The following is a 25,662-nucleotide window of genomic DNA, read 5'->3' on the forward strand; positions in this document are numbered from 1 at the left end:
AGTACCCTTAGTTTAAAGGAATGTTAATATCTATCGATAGCATTTGTGGCATGTTAATTACCACAGAAAAAAAGAGAGTAATGTCTGGGCAACACAAGTGAAGGTAAGATACAGAATAGCCACAAGACTTAAACATTTTTTACAGCTTCGGAGCTCAAACAATTAACGATTTTGTAAGGAAAAATCGATGTCAATAATTTTTTTTGACTGAGGAACTAGATTTTATTATTATTATTGCCAAATAGATCAACTTGTATTGAACCTACATTGCTTTAAGAAATTTAGGCACTTTTTAACATCGTACCTGCATTAAATGAATCCCTATAGCATGTTTTTGTCCATTGGCTGAATTTACAAAGTACACTTTGTGTTGTACCAGTCCGTTAAACTATTTCCACGATGGGGCATTGCCCAATTATATGACACACATTCATACTTCCCTTCATCCTTAAAACTCAGCGGGGCAGGCATGAGTAAGTAATGTTGAATGAACGCCAAAGCACATTACGTCTTTTCCTTACAACAGTGCCTAAGGGAGGCCAACAAAGACAGGGCACACCGGAGTGGGTATGCAGATGTCAAACATCTGTGCATGGCTATGACGTCATATGATGACACGCAGCAGACGTCAGAGAGCTGTTTCTCTGGAGCACAGGTGTTTTTGGACACTCTTCTCAGAATGTTCATCCAGGTGTTATGGAGAGTGAATCATCCATTTGACAGTTGAGTATGTCTGAGGTACATTGCCAAACATGTCTCGCAGTTTTACCACCTTGATGCTAAAGTTGTGGTTTTTGGCGTGGTGGGGATTCAAGCATTCGTTTGCTTAAAAATGTGTAAAATGAGAGCTTATGACTGAAAATAGACCCTATTTAGAAGAAACTAAACTACACTTTTTGTTGTAATTCACAAAATGCCTAATGGAAGGGCAAGTGTACTGTTAAGAAAGTCAGTTGGACAAGAGTGTTACATTCTGCACTTCAGCTCTATTTTTCAGTGCCAAAACACTTAGATCCAACGGTTTCGCCATTTAGCACTTTGGGACTCAACAACTCTAAATCAAGTGTGTGCAATTGCTTTACGTCAGACTTGATTGAACAAGGCAGTGAAAGGAATAGAAAGCAACTTTCTTTGCTTTCTAATGAAGGTATGATTAACACTTGTATTTTTAGTCTTTGATTTTGAAGATATATTTATTTATTTATTTGTTTGTTTTACCTGTATATTTTCTGTGGTTTCTAGAGTGTTGCTATGGGGTAGCAAATGAGTCAAAACAGTCCACCTTCAAGTTTCTGTATTCTGGTCATTGAATAGTCCCTCTAATATAAGCCGAGTTTTTTTTGGCCTTTTTATTGTGCGGCAGATTAAAAGTACAAATGTTACTGGATCATGTATAATCAGTGGTCAGTATAATTATTATAATTTTTTTACCTGTATATGATTTTAAAGCTTTCGCTAAGAAAAAAGTATAGAATCTACAAAATGATCAGCCTAGCAACAAGATAAACATTGGAATAATTTAACAGTAATAAAAGTGTATAAGCAAGATTAATAAATGTCGTAAAAGTATTGCTCATTGTTAGGTCCGATTGTTACTGATTTTTTTCCGGCTACAGCTGATAACTGAGATACAATATGGCACCAGTTTTTTTTATACATTTTTTATGGTAGTATCTCCAGTTTTTGTTCTGGTTGAGAGGTTTTAATAAGCGTTGTCATGGACGACTGTGAATATTAAGAATATCTGACCTCCAAATGCTGTGATTGACCGATAAGATTCGAGGATTCCAGAGAGCCACATAACAAGAAAAATAATAGCTCCTCTCCTCAACAAACTGCACAATTTGAGGTATATTTTGCATCTGCTTAGTGGTAGGGGTTTTGAAAAGTGCATTACCATAGATATTAGCAATTATAATATCGATACTTGCCTTGGTAAAGGCGATTTAGATGAATGTCACCTAACAAGGACTAACGTTCTAAGAACTTCAGAGCTTTAGCAAACATTCTGGCAAGGTTCTGTCAAAAGTTATTTGCTACAGTAACGTTAATAGAACGTTCGTTCAAAGTTATCTGGTTTTTAATATTGTTCTCAAAACGTTAGCATAAAAAGCACACGTTATGTATAATCATTCATGGAAGGTTTTTTCTGAAACTTACTTACTGGTAAATGTTACTTCTTGTTTCATGATGTTCCCATAATGTGTGCAAAAATGAGTGTTAATATGTAAAAATTCGACGTTTTGAATGTTCAGATAACATTCAGAAATAATGTTTTCAGAACTTAATGGGAATGTTCGCAAAACGCTCGTAGAACAGATTTTGTTAGCTCGGTTTAACACTAATGGGGTTAAATCTGGATGCAGGGCCTGGCCTACAGTATTTGCTCACCTCTCCATCCCTTGGTCCTTTTTTTAAAAAACAATATGCACCACTCCAAATAAGGAGAAGTGCTTCTGACTGTTTGGTCCAGGCCATTCCTTCTCACAAGTGGTTAGATAGGGAGACGGGTGGGGGTGAGGGGGTTGGGGGGGTTAGACTTCAGTTGGGTTATGTAGAGCGATCCAGCATTGCTGGCAGCTCTTGGTTGCAGGCAGCATCAGCTGCATTCTTCTCCTCTCCTAAATCTCCTCGCATCCATTAGTCTGACCACACTTTGGGCTGAAGGACCGAGAACTGCACTTTGTAGCTCGTAGCTCCCTTGAATTTCATATTCGACCCAGACACTAGATCAACCTGCAATCATGGAGGCCATCAAGAAGAAGATGCAGATGCTCAAACTGGACAAGGAGAACGCCATCGACCGGGCAGAGCAGGCCGAGACCGAACAGAAAGCTGCAGAGGAGAAATGCAAGCAGGTAAGAATCAACAAATGCAGGTAGGAATCCAGATTGGTTAAATGTTACAATGAAAAGGTCCTAACAAAAGTGCTGTCATAGGCATCTGTCAAGGCTGAAACTTGACGATTGTAATCAAGGAGACGTTTGCCAAGACCTCAGTATACTTGAAAACCAAGTATTCATTTGAGCTGCAATTCTGGGTTCTTTCGCAGTACTGGCTACTTATTTTGCACAATTATGTAGGAATCCTACAAAAAAATTAGTAACAGTCTAACCTAACAATGAACAATACTTTTACGCTATTTATTAAGCTTGCATATTCCAATAAATTATTAACATTAAATGTTTGCATGTTAACATGAGTTGAAGTAACAATGTACATTATTTATAATTTAACATTAATCATAAATAATAAACTGTAGGCTAAAATATTGTGAATTATATTATATAAAATATATTTATTTTATTGACCAATTGGTTTGAAGTGTACACACTTGGAAATCATATTGCTCTCTGTAAATAGACAGATAGCTAACTAAATGAATATTAGCTATTAATCAATCCATGTCTTCCAGCATTCAGAACACCTAAGGTTATAAATGGACAAGAGAGGTCAGGCTGTCTGGAATCCCAGTAGATTAAAAGATCCTCTCTTTAACACAAGAACCCAGCCAAACTGATAGCCATAGATAGCAAAGTGTTTGTGAGTGTTTATCTCACTTACTGCCATATGACAGCTTACCTCAGACTAAAATTAGTTTTCTGCTGTCCACTTAAGAGAGTTGGCCTATGATATAATGTGGGTGACCAAATCCATTTTTGATATCTATTCATTTCTTAAAATGTACACATTATTTTGTGATAAAATAGTTGAAAATATTATGAGGGATAATATTATAGAGGTTGATAGATTCTTAAAATGACTATATCTAGTGTTGAAGAATGATACTTTTAAAAGTAACTCGTTACAATATTGCATTACTCCCTTAAAAAAGTAACTAATTGGATTAAGTGAGTCCTTTTTATGGAAAGTAATGTGTTATGTAACTTTTTCTCACCTAGGCTGGGCTTTCATGTTTGTTTTTTTAATAACAGTAGAGGTCAATAAATAAGTAAACAATGTAACTCGCTTTACTTATTTGAAAAAGTAATTCAGATATTTTGTTGTAAGTGTTAAAGTAATGCGTTACTTTACTCATTATTTTTAAAAAGTAATCGGATTACGTAACTTAAGTTACTTGTAACGCATTACCCCAACACTGACCATACCAGAAAGATTTTTATCTTTACTTATTTGAAAAAGTAACTCAGATATTTTGTTGTAAATGTAAAAGTAATGCGTTACTTTACTCGTTACTTTAAAAAAGTAATCGGATTACGTAACTCAAGTTACTTGTTATGTGTTACCCCAACACTGATCATAGCAGAAAGTGTTTTATCTTTACTTATTTGAAAAGGTAACTCAGATATACTGTTGTAAATGTAAAAGTAATGAGTTACTTTACTCGTTACTTTAAAAAAGTATTTTTAAGTAACTTTAAGATTAAGTAACTTAAGTTACTTGTTATGTGTAACAACACTGACCATACCAGAAAGATTTTATATGGACATTTGGGATATTCCCTTAAATTATGCTCAATTGTGCTATGTTTACTCACTCTCCCTCATAAAGCTGGATGATGAGCTGGTCGGCTTGCAGAAAAAGCTCAAACAAACTGAAGATGAACTGGACAAGTACTCGGAGGCCCTGAAGGACGCCCAGGAGAAACTCGAACTGTCTGAGAAAAAAGCTGCTGACGTAAGTGATGCATAGGGTTCAATAAAACAGACTCAGACATGAGTCCTCTACAATAAACAACTCGAGTCATTCAGGCTTTGTTATGATGCTTTCACTTCCTGTCAACCCAGCCGGTCTATTTCAGGGTCACGGCACCATTTCAAAGTGCTTCAAATGGGACAATAAAAAGCTTTACCTCAATAAAAAACATGTCAACACAAGAATCTTTAAAAATACCTCTTTCCTCAGGTGTACTTCTGTAATGCCTTGAATTGAACACATTGCTCATTAAAGAGATAATTTGAAGGTTTAAACGCACAAATTGGTTACTTTGAAGTTTAAATGAATCAAAGCGCAGTGCGTTCCACCTGTAAGAACGTGTTTGGCCTTGGGACGAGTGAGAAAATTGTCGTAATCACACCTGCGTGGTTCTGAAGTGGTCCATCCTGTCCGTCTCTCAGATAAGCTCAGGTTACTCCTCACAATGTGAGACCTCGAAGGAAATGACTGCATAGTTTGAGAAGGAAGCCGAGGAGGGGCACATCGGTTGTTTGTGAATCCTTAATGATTCCAGCATGGGGGGAAATCCATTTGGGAAAGAGAGATGTTCTTCATGTTGTTATTGACCTCAAAATACTTCTATAGGACACACCGTGATATCAAACTTTATTCAATAAGTGCAGTACAAATGCATAAGATTAATTTCCTGTAGAATGTTCTGCGAGGCTGGAACTGGGGATACAAGCACATTTTCGAGTTCTTTGGAGCGTTGCCCTGAAAATGTGCTCCAGACAAGCCACATGTCATGCATTAGAGGAAACTGTAAACTAATTATACATCTGCATTCACAACGCCAAAGAAGTAGGTAAGATAAGTTCACCAATGAGTGAGGGATTTTTTTGATGCCTGTAACTGATAAGTCGGGGGAACAGCAGGGGAGACTGGGACTTTGGTTGCAGTGTAGAAGCTCAGGAATCCCAAGAATGCAGCGAAAGCAAACATGGAGGACCACACTCCTGTGACTAATGAAATCAATGCTTCCAGATCGCTGGCTCGTCTTTAAAACAAAAGCACACTTCTGAGGAAAGTGTGTGACAGAAGAAGTGTTGTGTAACGTCAAGATTTGAGGTTTTAATTGCGGGGGTTGTAATCGAAAACTTGTGTGTAATTGCAGCGTTCAATTTGTAAGTGAAATCAACAACCTGCAGTGAGAGTGCTTTATGCTTTTCAACTAATTTGAATTTTAAATTTTAATGTTTTGAATAAAAATAAATAAAAATCAAGTTAAATAGATGGAAACAAAAACATTGATATGATTGTTATCATGTTTACAGTGTATATCCCAAAATATTTTTTCCTTAAAAGAAGTGAAAAGGACATACTGTTTTTAACAGTTTAACAATGTTTTGTCAGGTAACGTAAAAATCTAAAACGGCATGGTTTTATTCAAAAATATTTTTTAATATGATTAAATCAACCTAAATACATTAAGTTACAATAGCGGAAGTGTTATTTCTACCTAATCTAAACCTTAAATGAATAAGGTTGTCTCAGAAAACTCCCAAGAAATTATATAAAGTTATTTATAAGATATTACAATAATATAACTTACTTAAAATGATAGCCAAACAGCTAAAATAAAGGTGTACAACATGAAAACTGCAATTTTTTTTCTTATTTTTTATTTGACCCATCAGCTACTGTAAAAACAGTCTTGAAACGTCTGAAATTAGGAAATTGTGGTTAATTTAAAATATATTTGCACGTCAAATTTCTGTTTAAAATGTTTTTACAGTGTAGCATAAAGTCATTAAAATATTTTAAATAAAAATATATTAACAAAAAACAGTCAAGTTTAAAAAATAAAAATAAAAAATAAAAATAAGACTATTAACGACAAGCTCTAAGAGTACGTTTTTGAATACATTTTGACAAGAGAAAGAAGTAATTAACATAAAATGAGCCTGAATTGTGACTCAGTGGTTGCCCCGCCCAAAGTGACGTCACGGGGACTTCACTTTTCCAGTTACATTGAAACTTTTCTGCAGAAGTTCTGCCTCCTTACATTCTCTCACATTCCAATGACTCCATGAGACAGAAGTAACCTCCTGCGAAGACATTTTTTTCGTTCATTGAACCGTTTTGTATTGACCCGGACTGGGAAGAATTTGGATTGCACATTTCGTGTCGTTTTCACTCCTTTTTTTTCTTCTTCTTTACACTGGCCATCCAACTACAGCGCCATTCCGTTATTTTTTTAAATCCTATATTCGTGATTATATATATTTTTTAGGCTTTTCAATTTTTAAGTATTTATTTTTTTGTATAGCTTTTTGAGTTTTTTGTTGTAGCACATCGTTTAATTTTTCCTGACCAAAGTCGCGGCTCGTTTTGTTTTCTAGTTGTAAATATAATATAATAAAGTATCTAAAATGACAGGTGTGACTTCTTTGGACGCAGTGAAGAGAAAGATCCAGACTTTGCAGCAGCAGGCGGATGACGCAGAAGATCGAGCTTTGGTTCTACAGCGCGAGCTGGACAATGAGCGCGAGCTCCGGGAGAAAGTGAGACAAATCTTCATATTTCTTTGTTCTTATTTACCGTCTTTACACTCTCCGGATTCTTGTACGGGTTACCTCTGTGAACTGTTCCAAAAAAAGCTCCCGGGCTCCGCTGAAGACTATAATTGTATGTTTAGGTGAACAGTGAGACCTGGATGCAGACGTGAGGTTGTGGAATGAAGGCGTTGGTCCAAAGGGACAGTCCGACCCCAAAATCTGCCTTTGGGCAGTTGTTAGGCCTCACTGTTTTCTCATACAGGTTTATTACACTTCCACCCCATTATTTTAGTCTTAAAATCATTTTAATTTACATAATTAACTATTTATTTGTTTTAACTAACAATTGCTACATTTGAGTATATTTTTTTTACACAGAATTGCGTTATTTACCTACATAGTATTTTCTAATTTCCCACAGGGCTTTACATTTTTAAGATTTAATTAAAGTATTTTGTCAAATAACCCTAAATAATTTATGTAATTTATTTTTAATATATCATTTAGGCTATATTACATTTTTTATTTCAATGAACACAAAATTTTAAGGCAACCATGTTTTAAAACAAAGCTTTTGTAAAACCAACAGTATGTTATCTATCTATCTATCTATCTATCTATCTATCTATCTATCTATCTATCTATCTATCTATCTATCTATCTATCTATCTATCTATCTATCTATCTATCTATCTATCTATCTGTCTGTTAATGAGATATGTCTTATATCCTAATCTGACTCTTAAAATGGACTTTCTTTGGTATAATCGAATCATGTATTATTCAGCCATAGATCAATCCAACAGGACAGTAAAACAAAGTAAAACTAGTTATTGCAGTAATAGGAGTGATTTCTACCTAATTTGTTGGTGTAATGGGGTCATATTAAATATTATTATTTTTTTAGTTAATTTAGATGAAGAACATGGCAAAATGTTGTATGTGAGATCATATTTCCTTGATACCAAGATGCTTAAGGAAGCCCCCCTCCCCCACAGTCCTTGAAGGATTTAGATGCTCCATTTTATACCATTTTCTGAGTCATCCCTTGTGAAGCTGTTGTAAGGAATTCGGCCAGAAACCTACAGTCTGTTTCTTCTCATTTGAACTCCTGTTTTTGCGCAACCAATGAATAATTGTTTGTGGATCTTTCTTAGAAGTTAAAAATTCGATTTTGTTGCATTCAAGAACGACCCAAAGGATGTCCCATCCTGAGCTCCCAAAGGAACCGAGTCAGGATGTTGTCTCTTGTTCCACATTGGAGTTTCCTGTTGTCCTTCTTCATACTCAAATGACCATGCAGATATGCAGGAAGCTGGCACTGCTTAAGAAAAGTCCTGTTCTTCCAGTGTTTGTAGATCAATAGTGTGTCTTTGTCAAGGATCTGTTGCCTTTTACATTTAATGGAGAAATGTTAGGGAGGTCCATGGTCCCATCATTCTTCTAAATCAACTCCCTTCTTTCTCTTTTAGGGGTTTGCAGTCAGACACTTCTAATACAAATTTCGCTGACTTTACTTTCATAAGTGGGAGTTTTCCCACTCTTAGTGTGACAGAATGCTGCTAGACTTGGTCATGACGTGACCAATGACCTCTCCATGATGGTCATAATTTATGTAAGGCGTAATTCACAGTGGGGTTAAAAGTCAAGAACATGACTATAACATATGTGTAGCCTGTACAAAGACCATTAGGAAATTGGTAAATAAGTAAAGGAAGATAAAGAAATGCTCCTCAAATTTGCATTGACAGGTTCCCATGGTGTTAAAAATGATATCAAGACCTTTTTTGCATATCTTTTCAAAGTTAAGTTACACAAGTGGTTGCTTACTTCACAATACTCCTACAGTATTCTGCTTTTCTTTGCATTAGTTTCGAAATAACTAATAATTTTACATCTCCAACTCCCTCTTTGACTGTTTTACCAGTAAGCAACTTTATAGTATTAACTTGTAGTGACTGAAGCCTGGAGCCTGTACTTCATTTCCACAGTTCGTTTTCATCTGATAGGCCTTATTTTCATAATATCAGCCCATAAAAAGGTCATTACATTGATAGTGTTCGTCTCAAGTGTTTGCTCAATGTCACGTACGATAGTGCTGTGCCTCAGGAAGTCGACAGCAGAAGTCCCAGGTGATTCCCCCACACTTCAACCCTAAACGTATAATTGGACATGGACGTCACTGCGTCTCTAACAAGATCTGAGATCTGTATTGTGGTGTAAATAGGCCTGGGAATCCATAGATCTGGGAATGTCGCCGTCTCATATCACACATATGCGCGTTTGGGTTTGTCTTGTACGCGATAAAATGTTCAAGGCTGCGTCCAGACGCTTCTCGATAACATATGGCTTTATTTTTTTTGTGCTATTCTTCAGCCTTTAAAACTTTTTGGCACTTCACCACTAGCATTCTCCAGAGCTTGTTTTACCATATATGGCTAAAGCAACCAGGGAGCGCAGTGACTAAGGAAAGGGCACGGCTCATGAGGGAGTATCCTGACCCTGAGAATGAGTATGTTGGGAGGGGAGAGGATGTGGAGTGTGTCCATTTCCTGTGCATTTTTCTCCTCCCCTCTCTGGCTGTCTTTTATTCGAAAGGGGGTTAACTTCCTACTCCCGTGATGTGTTGGTGAAATGTGTGTGAATAAATGTTCATTTGACCCCTTCTTTAATGATGTCAATCTTGAATAGCGTATTCATTGGCGTTTTGTGAGATATAGTCATATTGCAAACTCACACATTGCAAAATATAAATTCGTATTTTGAGATATAAAGTCGCAGTTATGAGAAAAAAAGTCACAATTGCAAGAAACATTATAGCTTGAAATCAAACATTATATCTCGTAATTATGACTTTATTTCTTGTAATTGTGAGATATAAAGTTATATTTTAAGATATAAAGTCACTAGCTATGTTTCCATCCACACATATTTATCCGCATTAAGTGATATCCAATGAAAAATGCCTTATGGAAACAGTACAATTCGATTGAATTTCATGAATATCGACTCAAATGAAATACGATCGGTCTCATCGGATTTTATCTTGATCGATATACGGCTAATGCGATAAACGCGGATGGAAACGTTATTATGGTGCGATCCATTTTGCCTAGTAAAACTTTGTTCGCAAATGTTGTGCAATTCGGTGAGAAAATGAATGGAAACACCTTAACATGTCTCAAATCAATTCGATATACCAATTTGATCGCAAAACAGCATGTGACGTCACGTCATTACGCACAGGTTTTTATCCGCTTTAAAGCCGTTTGATGGAAACACACTTTCACCAGCTTTATTCGCATGAGGTTTTTTACCGAACTTCAGATAATTCGATTGACAAGTGGATGGAAACATGGTTACTGACAGTTCCAAGACAGCAACTGTCAGTGTCGGCCCAGGTCCGGCCCACATCTGGTACACGTGGAATCCACACGTACCAGATGCGGGCCGGATCCAGGCCGACACTATGTTGCTGTCTGAGTTGGTTTGAACAAGTTATTAAAGGGATAGTTCAACCCAAAAAAGAAAATTCTGTAATTTACTCACCCTCACCTTCCAAATCTGTATGAATTTCTTTCTTCTGTTGAACACAAATGAAGATATTTTGAAGAATGTTGGTAACCAGACAGTTGATGGGCCCCATTGACTTCCATAGTATGACAAAAGAAATACTATGGAAGTCAAGGGGGCCCATCGACTGTTTAGTTACCAACATTCTTCAAAATATCTTCATTTGTGTTCAACAGAAGAAAGAAACAACTTGAGGGTGAGTAAATGATGGCAGAATTTTCATTTTTGTGTGAACTATCCCTTTAAGTCACATTGTGAGATAAAAATATATGATAGTTGATTTGGACAAGTTATAAAGTCAACATTATGAGAAAAAAGTTATGAGAATATAATTCACAATTATGAGGAAAAAAACAGTTGTTAGGTTTTGAGTCAAAGGCCTATACTATGATCTATTACATTCGTTTTTGTGTTTGATCTTTTTATGCCATCCAGTTGCAAACCAGCTACAAAAAAAGCTTAAAGTATATAAAAGCTTGTATGTAGTGAGGTACATCAGCCATGATCTGTTTACTAGTATTCATGCTCCAAATGATCCGCCATAGGAAGCAGTAGAAATCCGTAAATACAAGCCGATCTGACTCAAAACAAAGATGTGATTAGAAAATGGACGATTTGCTCCCTTTGACTTTTCCCCGATGCCTCTTAAAGTTTAAACTTAAAGTTTAAACTTTATGATGCCAGATACAGTTTCCTGGCAGCGAGATTTTCCTAGCGTTCTGAGAGAACTGTGCGCTTGCTCAGTTGGAGCGTCTGCAGTGCGAGAGCCACAGCGATATTTGTCACAATTATAGTTGCAATTATCAGTGCAGTAAGTGGGTTGGTTTGGCTGTGAGGTCTCTTTAAAACTGAAAAATGTCACAGAGGCACCATTGTGCTCATTATGAGGCCAATCTTTGTTTGAATCACAACGGGAGGTGGTGGTCGTAAAGGGCATACAAATGTTTTTTCTTTTGCAGTTGATTGTGCTTTGAGCAAAAACTGATGAAAATGACATGGCATCATTGGGAGAATCCCCAAAGACCTGAAAAAACACAAGAGCGTTATTTTATTTCATAAATGCACATTACTGCTACATTTAAAGTCGGTATATAATTGTATATAAGTAACCTTTGACCTTTTCTTTGACAGGCTGAGGGTGATGTGGCGGGCCTGAACCGCAGAATTCAGCTGGTGGAGGAGGAACTGGATCGGGCTCAGGAGAGGCTGGGAACTGCACTGCAGAAACTGGAAGAGGCGGAGAAAGCAGCAGACGAAAGCGAGAGGTCAATGGAAACCATTAATTCATGAATAATGGTGGAAGGAATGAATTGCTGTGCTTAGGGTGAAAACTAAATGGCTTCTGTGGACCAAACACCTTTTTCTCGTTGGAAAACAATCCACACAATTTTACGGAATTCATTTTCAAGAGAAATTGTGGTTGGAGAGGGTTTTACCTATGGAAGCAGGCTTACCCACCTTTTATTATTTAATATATAAATACTTTAATATATAAATACATACACCGTAAAACATATGATCAATAAGTTATGACAACATGTTTTTACATTGCTTTAACTCATCAAAATAGGTTACACAAGATTCAACTATTTTTTAGTCTGTTTAATGTAATTTAAGTTGAAATGACTTAAACATCCAAGTTTATTGTACTTAAAGGGATAGTTCACTTTGAACTAAATTTTTGATATGTTTTAGCTTACCTCAAGGGCATCCAAGATGTAGGTGTCTTTGTTTCCGCAGAAGTTTCAATTTTGATATTTTTAGGTCAAACCGTTCTATTCTGTCAGTCATATAATGCAGGTCTATGGTCACCACCTCAAAGAGCATGCACAGAGAAGTCCAAATTAAACATGATTTAATGACTCGTAAATGTAAGTACACATTGATGGCCTAAGACACGAAACGACCGGTTTGTGTGAGAAAACGAACAGTATTTATATCGTTTTTACCTCTTGTAACCACAGCCACGTCCAAGTGATCTGAGGGCGCGGGCGCTTCGGTCTGTGCGTTACAAGAGGTAAAAACGATATAAATACTGTTCGTTTTCTCACACAAACCGCTCGTTTCGTGTCTTAGGCCATCAATGTGTACTTACATTTACGAGTCATTAAATCATGTTTAATTTGGACTTCTCTGTGTCACGGGAAGGAACGAGAGTGGAGACAAGAGCAGGTAAGTGATGTTTATTTACAGTGAATAAAGTAGCCAGAAAGTCACAGTCTCAGACACACAGGGACGGGCAAGCGATGCAGGGACCTTGATGGAAGCCGGTGACGTGATGTGATGAGGGTGAAGTGTTGATTTCCAGTCCAGAGAGTGCTGTAGAATTATGACGAGGAACACGAAGATATCCGGGACATGAACGCAGGTACAAGAAACAGCCAGACAGGAACAGGAACGAACACCAGGAACACATCACAACGATCTGACAAGGACGAGACGAAAACAGTGAGTATAAATAGGCGTCGCTGATCAGGTTCAGCTGGTGCTGGAATGGAATGCAGCTGGAGCCACTGATCAGCGGTACGGACGGGAGACCACGCCCACACTCACACACACAACAACAATGACACGAGACAAGAAGGATACAATGAATTCAAACACCGTGACAGTACCCCTCCTCCTAGGAACGCCTCCTGGCGTTCCCAGACGCCCTTACCTGTCGATTGTAATCATCGATAAGGGAGTGATCCAGGATGTCCCTAGCAGGTACCCAACTTCTCTCCTCCGGACCGTAACCTTCCCAGTCCACCAGATACTGGAATCCGCGTCCCCTCCTTCTAGAGTCCAGTATACGACTAACCGAATATGTTGGTTCCCCATCTACGAGTCGCGGCGGGGGGGGGACCGGGGCAGGCGGATTAAAGTGTGAATGAAACACGGGCTTTAATTTGGAGACATGGAAGACGGGGTGAATTCTCCTGTACGCCGGAGGAAGTTTGATTCGGACTGCCACCGGGCTAAGGATCTTGGTGACAGGAAACGGGCCGATAAATTTAGGAGCTAATTTATTGGAAACGGAGCGGAGAGGAATGTTCCTGGTTGAAAGCCACACTTTTTGACCAACGACGTAAACGGGAGGCTTCGACCGGTGGCGATCGGCCTTAGCCTTGGTGCGCGCCCTCACCTGGAGCAGAGTCTCTCGGGCTCTGGTCCATGTGCGGTGGCACCTCTGGACGAAGGCGTGAGCGGAGGGGACCGCGACTTCGGATTCCAGGCTAGGAAAAATCGGTGGCTGGTAACCTAGACTACACTCAAACGGAGATAGGCCCGTGGATGACACTGGCAACGAGTTATGAGCGTACTCAACCATGGAAAGCTGTTGACTCCAGCAGGAAGGATTCTTGGAGACCAAACATCGCAACATTCTTTCCAGATCCTGGTTGGCTCTCTCGGTTTGGCCATTGCTCTGGGGGTGAAACCCAGAGGACAGACTGACAGTCGCTCCCAGTAACTTACAAAACTCACGCCAGAATTTGGACACAAACTGGGGACCCCTGTCGGAAACCACGTCAATCGGGAGGCCATGTAAGCGAAAGACGTGGTCCACCACAGTAACCGCTGTCTCCTTGGCAGAGGGTAATTTGGGCAAGGGGATGAAATGAGCCGCCTTCGAGAACCGGTCCACTACGGTCAAAACGACCGTCTTGCCCTGGGAGGGCGGGAGGGCGGTAATGAAATCTAGCGCGATGTGGGACCAGGGTCTCGAAGGGACAGACAGCGGTTGGAGTAACCCATCCGGGGGTCGATTGGAAGTCTTACCAGTGGCACAAACCGAGCAAGCCAAGATGAAGCTGCGAATGTCGCGAGCCATAAGTGGCCACCAGAATCGTTGCTTAACCAAAAAACAGGTGCGATTAACCCCTGGATGACAAGCCACGTTAGAACAATGCCCCCATTTGATGACGTCGGACCGTAACCCCTCCGGCACAAATAATCGACTCGGTGGGCCACCGGGCGGAGGCGTTACCCCTTCTAAGGCCGTCTTGACCTTCGACTCGATCTCCCATGTGAGTGTGGAAACAACTAGGGTCTCGGGTAAAATGCACTCGGGAGTAAGCGGGCGTTCGGAATGGTCAAAAATACGAGATAAGGAATCAGGCTTGATGTTTTTGGAACCTGGGCGGTACGATAGAGAAAAATCAAAACGACCGAAAAAAAGAGCCCACCGAGCTTGCCTGGAGTTGAGTCTTTTGGCCGTGCTGATATATTCTAAGTTCTTATGATCAGTCCAGACGATAAAAGGTACCCCCGATCCCTCTAACCAATGACGCCACTCCTCTAACGCTAGCTTGACCGCCAACAACTCCCTGTTGCCAATGTCATAGTTACGTTCAGCAGGTGATAGACGATGGGAAAAAAACGCGCACGGATGCATCTTGTCGTCTGTGGAAGAGCGCTGGGAAAGAACTGCGCCTACCCCCACCTCTGACGCGTCGACCTCCACCACGAACTGACGTGAGGGATCAGGGGCTATCAAGATGGGAGCCGAAACGAAGCGGCTCTTCAGTTTGGCGAATACAGCCTCAGCTGTATCGGACCACCTGAACGTCGTTCTGGGGGAGGTCAAGGCAGTCAGAGGCGCGGCTAGTTGGCTGAAATTGCGAATGAAACGCCTATAGAAATTGGCGAACCCCAGAAACCTCTGTAGGGCCTTACGGGAGTCTGGGCTTGGCCATTCTACCACAGCCTTAACCTTGTCAGGATCCATGCGCATTCCCTCAGACGACACGATGTACCCTAGAAAAGAAACAGACTGTGCATGAAAATCGCATTTCTCCGCCTTGACAAAAAGCCCATTCTCTAGCAGTCTATGAAGCACTCGTCGTACGTGCTGCACATGTTCCTGGAGAGAAGATGAAAAAATCAATATGTCGTCCAGGTAGACATATATGAACTGATCAACCATATCTCGCAGCACGTCGTTGACGAGTGCCTGGAAAACCGCTGGGGAGTTGGACAGCCCGAACGGCATAACCAAGTATTCAAAATGGCCCCTGGGGGTATTAAAAGCGGTTTTCCATTCATCCCCCTCCCTGATGCGAACCAAATGATAGGCATTACGTAAGTCCAATTTAGTGAAGATCGATGCTCCCTGCAACCTCTCGAAGGCTGAAGACATCAACGGTAAAGGATAGGTATTCTTTATCGTGATGTTGTTCAACCCCCGGTAATCAATACAAGGTCGCAGAGAACCATCCTTCTTCCCCACAAAAAAGAACCCCGCCCCCGCTGGAGAAGAGGAAGGCCGGATGAATTTAGACGCTAGAGAATCAGAAATATATTTCTCCATAGCCTCCCTTTCTGGAACAGAAAGTGAATATAACTTGCCCTTAGGCGGAGACTTACCTGGCAGTAAATCTATGGCACAGTCATAGGGACGGTGAGGAGGAAGAGAAGCAGCACGGGACTTACTGAACACTTCCTTCAGGTCCAGGTACTCAACGGGCACGTTGGATAAATCCACTGTCTCCTCCTGAAACACAGAAACAGGTACAGACGAACAGGCAGACGTAAGACAAGACTTATAACATTGAGTGCTCCATTCGGAGATGGAGTGTTGGCGCCAGTCAATACGGGGGTTGTGTAATGTGAGCCAGGGGTGACCAAGGACAATGGGTGTCAGGGGCGAGTCCAGGATGAGAAATGACAGTGTCTCAGTGTGATTACCAGATGTAGTAAGTGTTATGGGGCCGGTAGTGAGAGCAATGTTGGACAGTCTTTGACCATTGAGAGCGTTGACGGATATGCTGTGATCAAGAGAAGTGACCGGAATGAAAAGTTTATGTGCCAACTCACGGTCCATGAAATTTCCCTCAGCCCCTGAGTCCAGAAGTGCATGACAGTCGTGAGTACCGGTCATCCATCTCAGTCTTACCGGGAGGAGCGTGGATGATGGTGGTGAGGACTTCTCGGCGGAGATCCCACCCGATAGTAGCCTCAATGTTACTACCGGGCTTGGCCTTTTAACGGACAGTCATGTACGAAATGGCCCGCCCCTCCGCAGTAAAGGCAGAGCCTGAGGGACCTCCGCCTTTCCTTCTCCTCCCGGGAAAGCCGAGCTCTACCCACCTGCATGGGCTCGTGATCGGCGACGGGGCTGACCGTGTCTCTGCCGCTGGCTCGTGGGGGTTCCGTGACTCCAGGAAAACGAGCCGGGGGAGCTAGCCGTTCCATTCTGGCGAGTCTAGCATCCACTCTGAGAGCCAGATCAATAAGTCCATTCAAACTTGTGGGTAGGTCCAGAGTGTAAATTTCCCTTTGGACACGGTCAGCCAGCCCACGCAGGAACATGTCCCACTGCGCCTCCTCGTTCCACTGGCACTCGGCCGCCAGCGTGCGGAACTCAATGGAGTAATCGGAGACCGGTCGGTCACCCTGGTGTAAATCGGCGAGGACTCTGGCTGCCTCTCGTCCCGCAACCGACCGGTCAAATACTCTCCTCATCTCCTCGGCGAGTGCCTCGAACGAGGCGCAGCATGGGTCTTGGTTCTCCCACACCGCAGTTCCCCATAACGCCGCCCTCCCAGTCAGTAGCGTCAACACGAATGCAACACGGGACCTTTCGCTGCTGAAGGTGCGAGGTTGGAGCGAAAAATGGATAGAGCACCTGGTTAGAAACGCCCTGCAGTAGTTGGGCTCCCCTCCGTAAGCCTCCGGGACAGGAAGACGAGGTTCCGACTGGAAGGACGGCTCCGGTGGTGTGGGTTGAACCGGCGGTGTGGGCGGCGCAGTGGGACCCCGAAGATGTTGAAGCTGTTGGGTGAGCTCGGACACCTGCATCACTAAAGCTTGTACTGCCCGCCCTGTGTTCGAGATACACTCCTCTTGAGAATCCATCCGATTGACAGTGCGAGAAACAAACTCGTTAAAAGTGATCTCCGAATCACCTGCTGCCTCCATGCCTGGTCAGATCGTTCTGTCACGGGAAGGAACGAGAGTGGAGACAAGAGCAGGTAAGTGATGTTTATTTACAGTGAATAAAGTAGCCAGAAAGTCACAGTCTCAGACACACAGGGACGGGCAAGCGATGCAGGGACCTTGATGGAAGCCGGTGACGTGATGTGATGAGGGTGAAGTGTTGATTTCCAGTCCAGAGAGTGCTGTAGAATTATGACGAGGAACACGAAGATATCCGGGACATGAACGCAGGTACAAGAAACAGCCAGACAGGAACAGGAACGAACACCAGGAACACATCACAACGATCTGACAAGGACGAGACGAAAACAGTGAGTATAAATAGGCGTCGCTGATCAGGTTCAGCTGGTGCTGGAATGGAATGCAGCTGGAGCCACTGATCAGCGGTACGGACGGGAGACCACGCCCACACTCACACACACAACAACAATGACACGAGACAAGAAGGATACAATGAATTCAAACACCGTGACACTCTGTGCATGCTCTTTGAGGTGGTGACCATAGACCTGCATTATATCACTGACAGACAAGAACGGTTTGACCTAAAAATATCAAAATTGAAACTACTGCGGAAACAAAGACACCTACATCTTGGATGCCCTTGAGGTAAGCTAAAACATCAAAAATTTATTTCAAAGTGAACTATCCCTTAAAAAATTTAAGGCAGCAACTTCTTTTGTTTTACACTGTATTAAGAACCAATGATATTCATATTAAGGTTGAGCAAACAGGAAATTAACATGGCTTTCCATGAATTTTCGTAAATTCAATGCTTGGAAATCACCCTTATGTTGAAGATTCCATGAATTTGTCAAACCAGTTAACAAATAGTTTTGAATATTCATTAGCAAATTTGTTTAAATCAAAATGTACAAAATAAATAAAAAACCTTATTCATTAAAAATAAAAAACCTTATTCATTAATCGCACACGACTGGAAAGCTGGTGGAAATTCATTGGTCAATTCTCATTTCCAGATTTCAGGACCATTTTGATTTTGAAATAAAGATTAGCAAATTTGTTGATCTACATTAGCTAAAGAGATCATCAGTGATGTCTCGCTCACCGCTTGTTTCTCCTCCAGGGGCATGAAGGTCATTGAGAACCGCGCCATGAAGGACGAAGAGAAGATGGAGATCCAGGAGATGCAGCTGAAAGAGGCTAAACACATCGCAGAGGAGGCCGACCGCAAATACGAAGAGGTGAGGTACAAGCGCCTAGAGGAACACCACTTCCAGATGTTTGACATTTGAAGCTCTTCGTTTGAACGCCATCTTTGCTACAGGTGGCCCGTAAACTGGTGATTCTCGAGGGCGAGCTGGAGCGAGCCGAGGAGAGAGCCGAAGTCGCTGAATGGTATCGTCTACCTATTCTCACGCTTTAAATAGACTAGAATGTGAATGTTTGTTGCTTGACCAGTTAAAACATTGTTTTCTGCTCAAATACCTCCAGCAAAGCTAGTGATTTGGAGGAGGAATTGAAAAACGTTACCAACAACCTTAAATCCCTAGAGGCTCAGGCAGAGAAAGTAAGTCAACATCTCTCTTTTATCTGTTAATATCACAATTTCAGACCTCAGTAATAATCACTTAACTTCAGAGCCTGATAATCGCTTTGAAACTGAAACATGGTAATTTATGGACTTAAAGTTCTGACAACACAATAGCTCTGAGAGCGATACGAATTTTATTCAATGTTGACAGAAAGTGAAATGGATTTGCTGTATCTGTCTTTGTTTGCATGTTTCAGTACTCAGAAAAAGAAGACAAGTATGAAGAGGAAATCAAAGTTCTTAGTGACAAGCTGAAGGAGGTAAAGAAGTCAACAAATGAGACAACGTCAAAGATAAGCTGCCCTTTCTCATTCCTTCAACTTCCTTTTTGTGTTTATCAGGCCGAGACCCGTGCTGAGTTTGCCGAGAGGTCAGTGACCAAACTGGAGAAATCTATCGATGACCTGGAAGGTATGAACACGTTCATTAATTCTATGGGTTTAATCTGTCTGTTAACTCAGTTTTCTGTGGAGCTAAAAGTTCAACTCTTTTGCAATATTGGGGAGTTGAACATAGAGATTCTGCTAACTTAACTACATTTTCCAGAAGAATGTCTAGCTGTTTTCAAAACACTGTAGCTCTACCAGAATTGAGCGATGACCTAACTACTGTAGTAGCCATGTAGAATGACAAAGTTGATTCGTTTGAGTGAATCGGTTTGTTTGAATGATTTGTTGTAGTGAATCACTTCATTCAAATGGGTCATTTCAGTGAACTTGTTCTAAAATATTCACTGTAGCTGTTTTCAAAACACTGTCGCTTTTGCAGGAATTCGATATTCGATAAGTGCGGAGGTTAGCGCGGGAAAAAACATTGGTAAAGAAGATTTAATTAACCAGTTAGACTAGTCATTTGTTCAATAATTAATTGTTTCTCCGATAATTAGTGTGTATAGCATGACAAAAAGCTGGGAAAGTTGATTCATTTAAGTGAATCGGTTGATTAAGACGGTTCGTTTGAGCAAATCGTTTCATTCAGTCAGAATCAACTAGTGGTCTGTTTTAGTGAATTGCTTCATTCAGAAAAAAATTAACTGGTTCAAACTAGATTTGATTCGTTTGGAAAGTTCATTTTAGTGAATCACTTCATTCAGATGACACAAACCAGATTTGATTGGTTTGGGTGGTTCATTTTAGAGAATTGCTTCATTCTGATGGAATGAACTGGTTCAAAAACTAGATTTGATTAGTTTGGTTGGTAAATTTTAGCAAATTGCTTTGTTCTGATGAAATGAACTGGTTCAAACTAATTTGCTGATACATGAATCAAATTCAGAGTGCACAAGAACCATTTTACATGGATTTTTGTCTTCGACTTTTATGCTGTCATAAGCCAAACCAGATTTGATTGGTTTGGGTGGTTTATTTTAGTGAATCACTTCATTCAGATGACACAAACTAGCTACAAAACCAGATTTGATTGTTTTGGGTGGTTCATTTTAGAGAATTGCTTCGTTCTGGTGGAATGAACTGGTTCAAAAACTAGATTTGATTAGTTTGGTTGGTTTATTTTAGCAAATTGCTTTGTTCTGATGAAATGAACTGGTTCAAACTAATTTGCTGATACACGAATCATCATTAGAGTGCACAAGAACCATTTTACATGGATTTTTGTCTTCGACTTTTGCTGTCATCCTAATAGAAAGAAATACTTTAATACTGAAAATCATTTAAAAATGACAATTTTCTTCTTAAATAGATTTAATATACTTAGTGTTTTTTTCTTAGTAACCTATGATGTAGCATTTTTTCAAAACGGTAATTTTTGACTATAGTTTGACTTGGCAAGCATCAATAGACTAAACTGTTCCTATGCAAACATCAGTGAAGGTAAGGAAGTGGCTCAATGAACTTTTTACCTTCAGAAATGACCAGTGGCGAAGCAGGACACATTGAAAAGTCCTGAGTGGATGGGGTTTTACAGGTCAAAGGCGGGTCATCCTCCCTGTCTATATAACAGCCATAAAATCTTCTGGAACACACAACACCATATTATTTTAGAGCCATTTTATCAGTTCCAGCAGGCTCATGTTTCAAACGCTTGAACCCTTTACTGGAAGATGATATATATTCGACTGACTCGGTATATAGAATTGGTTTAAACAAGCCTGGTTTTCCTTCTATCCCAAGCCGAGGCGGCGCCAGGGGGGGTCTTGGGGGGTCTCAAGACCCTCCCAAAAAATGCTTTGACCCCCCATTTGACCCCCCACCCCCTTCCTGATTAAAAAAATATATATCCGGGATAAATATTTAAAAATGTTTATCTTCAAACTACGCAGAACAATAATAATTAATAATTTCTTCGACGTACAAAATATATAAACATAAGAATCACGTTCCCTCTAAGCTGCGCGCGTGCGCGGTCGTGCACTTCTGATGCCGCGGCCGCGCAGAAAAGAATAATATGCCACGCAGAGGACTGACGCGAAATGTGTGGGGAAATCCATTTGATTGTATGTGAGAAATAATTGCAGTGCTCAAACTGGTGAGTGCAGTTTACAGGTTTCAAAGAAAGAGAATGATGTGAGCGCGTGTGATTGGCAGTGAGTCGTGTGTGCGGACCAAATATCTCAATACGAGAGGCGACGAGAAACGCAAAGACATGTGAAATAAAATCCCAATATCATGTTTTAAAGAAGAGTGGTTTAAAGTGGTGGAAATAACGGATGATGGACACAGAACGGTAACAATTACAGACACCCACCCGCGTGCAAACTCAAAATACATCATTAGTTTACATAGATTTTTATAGTAGCCTAATCTAACCATGCCTGAAACTATTTAAGAGTTCACATATTGACTTTTCTTGAAAATATTTAGCTATTAGATCTAGCTATTTACAGTAAATGCTTCAGTTTGTTTTCATATTATAATAATATAATATGAAAACAAATTGAAGCATTTAAACTATCACTTCAAATACTTCAATTCATTTTTTTATATTATATTATATTGGGCATATATTTTATTATATTATAAGCCTAAATAAAGAATCTCACAAGGGTATTGTTTAGGGCTCATTGCCATTAAAAAGTTTGAAACCCCCTGCTAAAGAAAAATATAGGCTAGGAAATTCATAAGCTATAAACAATCATTTAACTTTGATGGTTTAATGCTGCCTGTACAATTAATTGACTGTACAAAAACACTTTATGGTTTTCCTAAACCATCTCAGTGTAACAGCTTAATTTTCTTTTATAATATTATATTATTGTAAAGAATTGAACTGTCCTGCAGAAGATTTTGTAAATAATTTTTCATAGGATTTCTTAGTAAAGACTGGAAACAGAGGACACCGAGGAATTGGAGGATGAGGAGGATACTATTTTGTAAATATGTTTTCTGTCATGGGTGTGGCTATGGCAATTAAAGTTCGAGCATATTGTTTGCAAACTGCAATTGATTAATTAATTAAAAACAAAAAACCGTCGGTGTGTGAATGGGTGAATGTGAGGCAATATGTAAAGCGCTTTGGTGGCCATTGGGTCTGTGAAAGCGCTATATAAATGCAGTCCATTTACCATTTACCATTTGTTAAGTAGCATATTGTTTGTAAACTGCAATTGATTGATTAAAAACAAAGTAGTTGATATGCTGTGTTGTTTTTGTTGCTAAGTAGCAGCAATATGCAGTTATTAGCCGTGTCCACTGTATTTTTTGTTGGTTTTCATGAGACCCCCCTTGAAATGACCAGGACCCCCCATTGCCCCCCCAATCAAAATTGTCTGGAGCCGCCACTGATCCCAAGAAAAATGAAGTATGTCTGTTCCCTACAGCGCCGGTCAGCTCTTTACGAGACTGAACTCTGCATTTGCTTAATAAAAGTAGTATATATGAATAGGAAAAGTAACTAGTAGGGAGCATATCTTCTTTGGGCCGGATGGAAATTTTTAACAGTCATTTTTGTTTTGAACACGATTCGCTTATAGATTGTTACTGGTAGAACATGACCTCTGTGAGTTTCATGTTTAGTCTCTCTCCATTAACTTCTTGTCTTTCTCTTTTTCATTTGGTTTCTCTCCATTGCTGCTTCTCATCCTTCGCTTTCCTGCTTTTCCTGCCGATCTTCAGATGAACTCTATGCTCAGAAGCTGAAGTATAAAGCCATCTCTGAGGAGCTGGACCATGCTCTCAATGACATGACCTCCCTGTAGATCCATCTCTGTCCCGCTCTGATGCATCTCCTGCTTTCTCAAATTTCTTGCCACTTTCTTCATGCGTGCTTCATTTTCTTCAGTGTGTCTTCGCTAGTCTCAATAAAACACCCTTGTTTCATTTCAGACTCTCAATCTTCTGTTGTCATTGATAATGTTTCATTATGAAGATTGGTAAGAGTTCCTAAGTTCATGAAATTCCTGGTAATATCAGGGAATTTTAATATTAGTTTTTTAGACTTAGATGAAATATTTTACTTGATTGTAAATTCATATTTTACTTGATTGTAAATGTATGATTAAAAAAAAATTATTATCCATTAATCATGAATGACTGGATCATTGAAATTCATTTAGTCAAAAAGTGTCAGAACTTTTGGGAAATTTGGGAATTTTACACAAAATATGCTCAATAATTCTCAGATCAGATCTTATAATGCAGTTTAGAAGAAAAATTAATTAAATTAAGAAGAAAATATATGTAAAATAAAATATCTTCTTATATATTAAATATTATACATTTTATTAAATATATTGAATATGATAAAATGTGTTAAATGATATATATTAGAATATATTAAATATTCGTCAGTTTTTTATACTCCTCTCTTATATTCTGATGTCCACAAAGGTGAGGTTACATTTCAGTTTTGTCTGATTTTATGCTTGTACCTGTATTTATATAATATTTTTTAAAATATTTAATACAATACTAATCTTCACAGTTGAAAGATTCTTCTTTAATAAAACGCATAAATGCAATTGTAATTCACATTATTACTGACACACTGACCAAGTGCAAGCAAATTAAATGGTGATATTTTTTCTTATAACACTGTGTGGTTGTTTGAACCCTACACTGTAAACAAAATTATACAATCAATAAGATATGACAACATGTTTTAACGTCAAAATAAGTTATTCAAGATTCAATAATTTTTTTAAGTCAGTTTAATGTAATTTAAGTTGAAATGACTTAATCATCCAAGTTGATTGTAGGCCTACTTAAAAATTTAAGGCAGCAACTTTTTTTTTTTACAGTGAAGACCACAAAACTAGGGCACTAAACTGTATTTTCATATAGTATGCTTATTAAACAGTCACAGCATCTGACTAATTTTTTTCTTTTTCTTTTTGCTTACAGAAAAATTATCTACTGCAAAAGAAGAAAACCTCGGAATGCATCAAGTGCTGGATCAGACACTTCAGGAGCTGAACAGCTTATAAGAGAGACGATGAGAGAGAACGACGTCCATTTTTACAACATTCCACAAATACTCTGCTTAATTCCAACTCGCTAGCTATTGAGCCCTATTTTTTCACCGAAAAAAATAATAATTTAAATTTTGGTCTGAGGTATTTCTTTTTTCGCTAGTAGGCCTATCCAAGATGACTCGACATCGCTGCTTTCAAAAATTAGCCAAACAACCTGAGGTGCTAATTCCCCCACTGAAACAACGTTATTACCTTATGACATACCACATGAAAAGTGAATATGCTAATGTGCTCAGCAGAAATTCACTTGAAGTTTTGATATTAATGTAAATGAAGACGTTGATGAGGGCGTTTTCAATGCAGTGTTTCTCATAAGTACATCATGCGCTCCACCTACTGGCCACAGGATGCACTGCAGTACATTACTCCATTGATAATGCGATGGTGTTTTACCATGGTCAAAGTGCCTGGGTATTTTTGTGAAACCACCACGAATGGGACCAAACAAAGACCAAAGAAATATGAGCTCTTCCCTAGAAATTTCTGTGAATTCTGTTGTCGCTTTTTTTTCCTGTCAAATGACTATTTCAAAATGCCTCAAACGCTTCCTTTCCATTTTCTGTGTAATAAATTTTTATAAAAAGTCTGTTTGTGGGGTAGACGTTTGATTATTTTTTAGAATAGTCCAATTAGATTAATAATTGATCCTCATTTTATGGATTTTACAGAAGCTATAAATTATGCCTTGTATTTTTTATTTTTGCCTACAGAGTTTGTGAGAAACATCTCACACAAAAGTGACACTTTCTGTAAATGACTATCAGTATATCACCAGACACAAAACTAAGAACAACAATGACATTTGTATCGACCAGACCGTTCATAACGTGAATCTACACTGCAAAAAAGGATTTGCATGCTTAAACACAACATTTTTTCTTTTGTCAAAACAACTTAGTTAATTTATTTGGTTCAGATAACTTAATATTTTGAGTTTATGTTGATTAAACCAATCTCCTTTTTTTTTATTTCAATGAACAACATTTTAAGTCAACCAGGTTAAACCAACA

General features: G+C 39.4%; 1 protein-coding gene across 4 annotated transcripts; it reads left to right on the forward strand.

Annotated features, from left to right (window-relative positions):
* The first annotated feature begins 2,561 nt into the window (after positions 1-2,561).
* tpm4a (tropomyosin 4a) lies at positions 2,562-25,238 on the forward strand. Of its 4 annotated transcripts, none has more exons than XM_056256600.1 (9): positions 2,562-2,858; positions 4,513-4,638; positions 11,880-12,013; positions 18,757-18,874; positions 18,958-19,028; positions 19,125-19,200; positions 19,422-19,484; positions 19,566-19,635; positions 23,295-23,503. In XM_056256600.1, exons 1-9 carry the CDS (start codon positions 2,745-2,747, stop codon positions 23,375-23,377), a joined length of 855 nt encoding a protein of 284 aa, XP_056112575.1. In that variant the 5' UTR covers positions 2,562-2,744; the 3' UTR covers positions 23,378-23,503. The 4 variants fall into 4 exon arrangements, with proteins under 4 accessions (XP_056112575.1, XP_056112574.1, XP_056112577.1 ...); XM_056256599.1 differs by lacking the exon at positions 23,295-23,503 and adding an exon at positions 24,522-25,238 and having other exon boundaries at positions 2,565-2,858; XM_056256602.1 differs by lacking the exons at positions 2,562-2,858; positions 4,513-4,638 and adding an exon at positions 6,657-7,181.
* Positions 25,239-25,662: the final 424 nt, after the last annotated feature.

Source organism: Rhinichthys klamathensis, unplaced genomic scaffold (genome assembly GCF_029890125.1).
Source record: "Rhinichthys klamathensis goyatoka isolate OS25496 unplaced genomic scaffold, OSU_Roscu_1.1 h1tg000127l_1, whole genome shotgun sequence".
Taxonomy (NCBI): domain Eukaryota; kingdom Metazoa; phylum Chordata; class Actinopteri; order Cypriniformes; family Leuciscidae; genus Rhinichthys; species Rhinichthys klamathensis.